Source organism: Chanos chanos, chromosome 9 (assembly GCF_902362185.1).
Source record: "Chanos chanos chromosome 9, fChaCha1.1, whole genome shotgun sequence".
In the NCBI taxonomy this organism is placed as follows: domain Eukaryota; kingdom Metazoa; phylum Chordata; class Actinopteri; order Gonorynchiformes; family Chanidae; genus Chanos; species Chanos chanos.
Genome location: NC_044503.1, coordinates 10927282 through 10930775, shown reverse-complemented (window position 1 = coordinate 10930775; position 3494 = coordinate 10927282). Strand labels below are relative to the sequence as shown.

The 3494-nt window shown below is 42.6% G+C and overlaps 1 protein-coding gene across 1 annotated transcript; it reads left to right on the top strand.

The window, feature by feature from the left end:
* Positions 1–640: 640 nt before the first annotated feature.
* Positions 641–3207, top strand: rhoab (ras homolog gene family, member Ab). The gene is made up of 4 exons (XM_030785031.1): positions 641–798; positions 1535–1655; positions 2080–2210; positions 2407–3207. Exons 1-4 carry the CDS (start codon positions 643–645, stop codon positions 2578–2580), a joined length of 582 nt encoding a protein of 193 aa, XP_030640891.1. The 5' UTR covers positions 641–642; the 3' UTR covers positions 2581–3207.
* The last annotated feature ends 287 nt before the right edge of the window (positions 3208–3494 follow it).

The window sequence follows — 3494 nt, the reverse complement described above, 5'->3', positions numbered from 1 at the left end:
CTGTCAGGTTTGACTTGTTTAACTGCTTTAGTGGATGGATGGCCCAGGAACCGCAAAATGCAAGGTTAGCATGACGTTTTAAAGGATTCTGTGTAGTACTTTCAATTAGTTTCACTGCGTGACTCTTCCATACTGTTAGGTTACTGATGTAGGCTAGTCCCCACCCATCACCGTTACCATGCGGGGCAGCGATGCTGAACCTCACACTTCAAAGACTTCATCTCCTCTTTTATCTCAGCCTGCAGAATGGAACCGTGCCCAGATACAGTCTGACCTAACCTACTGCCCAGTGTCATCACCATGTCACGGCCCAGGGTTTCACATCACCCCCTTTCTGCTCTGTCACGACTGAGTTTGGGTTCTGGAGAGTACGTGTTTGTTTTTTAAAAAAAACCCCATCTTTGATCTATAGCGTGAGGGTCATCGTGGGGGGAAAAAGCAGGATACTTGAAACAGACTTGGCTTATTGCATATAGGTAAAGCGGAGTGCAGATGGATTTTTCACCTGGGTTTAGATATGTGTTTGCAGGCAGGCAGATCTGCACGGAGCAGATGAAGGCTGAAAACTGGTGGATGGATTAACACTTGTGAACAGATGTCTCTGAGTGTTGGTCTAATCCTCCTGTAATGTTTTTTTCAGGCATGGCTGCGATTCGTAAGAAGCTGGTGATAGTGGGAGATGGCGCATGCGGGAAGACATGTCTGCTCATTGTCTTCAGTAAAGACCAGTTCCCTGAGGTCTACGTGCCAACTGTCTTCGAGAACTACGTAGCAGACATTGAAGTAGATGGCAAACAGGTAAGAGTATAAACACACACTCATGTACACACTTAAGTGGCATTGTACCATGTTCCATCAGCCTTATTTAATGCCTAAGGCTCCAACCGTTCACACTTGCCTTAACGCTAACTGAAGTAATAGGCGTTGGTGGCAGTGGGTGTGTGTATGTAGCATGAAGACAAACACACTGTTTGATCATGTCCTAAAGCTACTGTTTCATGCTCTAGATGTGACGAATGAAGTCATGCTTCAAAATCATGCGAGTGTCAACGTGACATCAGGAGGAGGGAAAAGAAAAAAAAAGAAAACGCAGATTACTACTTTGAATATGATTGATTAATTGGGTGATGATAGACCAGCGGGTTGGCGTGCTGACCCCCAAACCCACTTCGATTGGCTAATTAAGCCGTTTCCTGTCAGCAGGGCGTCTTGGGGATATTTGATGTGTATAATTGGAACGTATTGGCCTGGTTCAGAGTCCTCCTTTAGCACCGTGCCCTAAATGCAGTCTGATCTGCCGTCACTCTCTGTCACTGTGTCTGCTGCACTGTCACTCTCCTTAACAGCTCCAACTTTTCACTATTACGACAAACTGCCCATCTGAAACAGTCGTGAAGATTACGTGTTTAGCTTTATTTTTCTGTGAAATACTATATTGTCGTAATGAATTTGATAATACACATGTTGTATGAAATGAAGCGATGAGTGTTAATGTAGAGTTTCCCTGACGTTCGGCCGTCTCTGTGTACCTCAGGTCGAACTGGCTCTTTGGGATACGGCAGGACAGGAGGATTACGACAGGCTGCGTCCTCTGTCTTACCCCGACACCGATGTGATTCTCATGTGTTTTTCCATTGATAGCCCTGACAGCTTGGGTGAGTACCCAGTCGCACTTACACATTATTCACACTCTTACCTGATAGTTAAATGCTGCCAAACATGTGTTTAGACAAGCACGCTTACTGTCAGACACCCTCGCTGTCGTAACTGTCACGCCCTTTCCTGTATTACAATACATACAATATTCCTTTGAGAAAAACACAATGTAGACTATGTCCTGCTCCTTCCCATAATTCCCTGTTCCCCCCCACATGTTCCCTGCTCTCCTCTTAACTCTAAAGAAATCAGATTGTCTAATGAGGAACAAGTGTAGTTTCATTGCTCAGTTACAGCGTAACCCTAAGTTCATTCACACTTGGCCTCTTTTTCCAGTAAAACTGTCAATTGCCCCCAATTTAAGAGTAGATTGTACTATAAGTGAGTTGCCGTATGACAATTTTCACTCTTTCCTCTGTGCAGAGAACATTCCGGAAAAGTGGACGCCTGAGGTCAAACACTTTTGCCCAAATGTACCCATCATCCTTGTGGGCAACAAGAAGGATCTGCGGAATGACGAGCATACACGTCGTGAGCTGGCCAAAATGAAACAGGTATTGTTTCTCCTTCTCTCTCTCTCTCTCTCTCTCTCTCTCTCAATATATGGTCTAGTACACACTTTAACCTCCTGTCTTTTAGTGACAATTGTTTGGGTAAAAGGAGGGAACATAGCATTGTGTTTGCCATATGTACAAAGTCATATGCTTCCACTGCTCTCTGACAATTACTGTATTATTAACACCTCTGTAGGAGCCAGTGAAAGCAGAGGAGGGACGGGACATGGCCAATCGGATTGGAGCATTTGGTTACATGGAATGTTCAGCCAAGACAAAAGATGGCGTTCGGGAGGTGTTTGAGATGGCCACTAGAGCGGCGCTACAAGCACGTAGGGGCAAGAAGAGCACCAAGTGTCTTCTGCTGTGAAACCACAGCACTCGGACTCTGCCCAAATCCACGGGCTTAATAAGAGAGAAAGTGTGTGTGTTTCTGTGTGAGTGTGTGATGGACACACTCACATTTACACACCATCCTTTCATGACCCATCACACACGCCAAACGCTTTGGGAGACAACTCCTGGAACATAGTTTTCTTTTTTGTAATTTTTTTCTTAGTGTTTTTGTTTTAGGTAAAGAATCTTATCAGTATTTAAAAATCAAGGCGGATGACTGGGACTTGTTTTTAAGAAGCTTTACCAGACTTTGTGATATCATCGCCCCTCCTACCTGCCAAAATGCTGTCAAGTTACTATGTGAGTTGTCTGGAGAAGGGCGGTCCTACAAGCTGCCAATCAAGTGCTCTGCCCAGCCTTCACATGCTGTGTCTTATTGTTTAGTTTCTTTGAACATGATACAGGGCTGAATAACTGCTTTGATCTGTAGTTTCTGTATGTATGAATCATTTTTAATAAATATTTAGGGGCAGTGGGACAATAAGTTAATTGTTTAAAGCAAAAAAAAAAAAAAAAAAAAAAAGAAACTGAAAAAAACATGTATACAGATCTGTACATATAAAAATGTGTGTATCTACATGTACACGCAGTCATGACTGGAAACTCTTTGTAAACTAGACTTGGTAACCTTGTGTAATAAATTACTTTCTATAAGGAACAACCTGTGGTGTGGTGCAATGGTTCAAATCTCCCTGAAACTTTGAAAAAAAAAATTAAATCTACTTTGACTTTTTTTTTTTTTTTACTTTTTGTTTTTTTCACAAAGCTGATCACAGTTTTATGCTACAACAACTGATAAAGTGGATTCTGGAAGTCTGTCAAGAAAGCCTGATCAAAATTCAGAATTACATGACTAGAGATTGAAGGATCTACAAAATGACAAGTTTA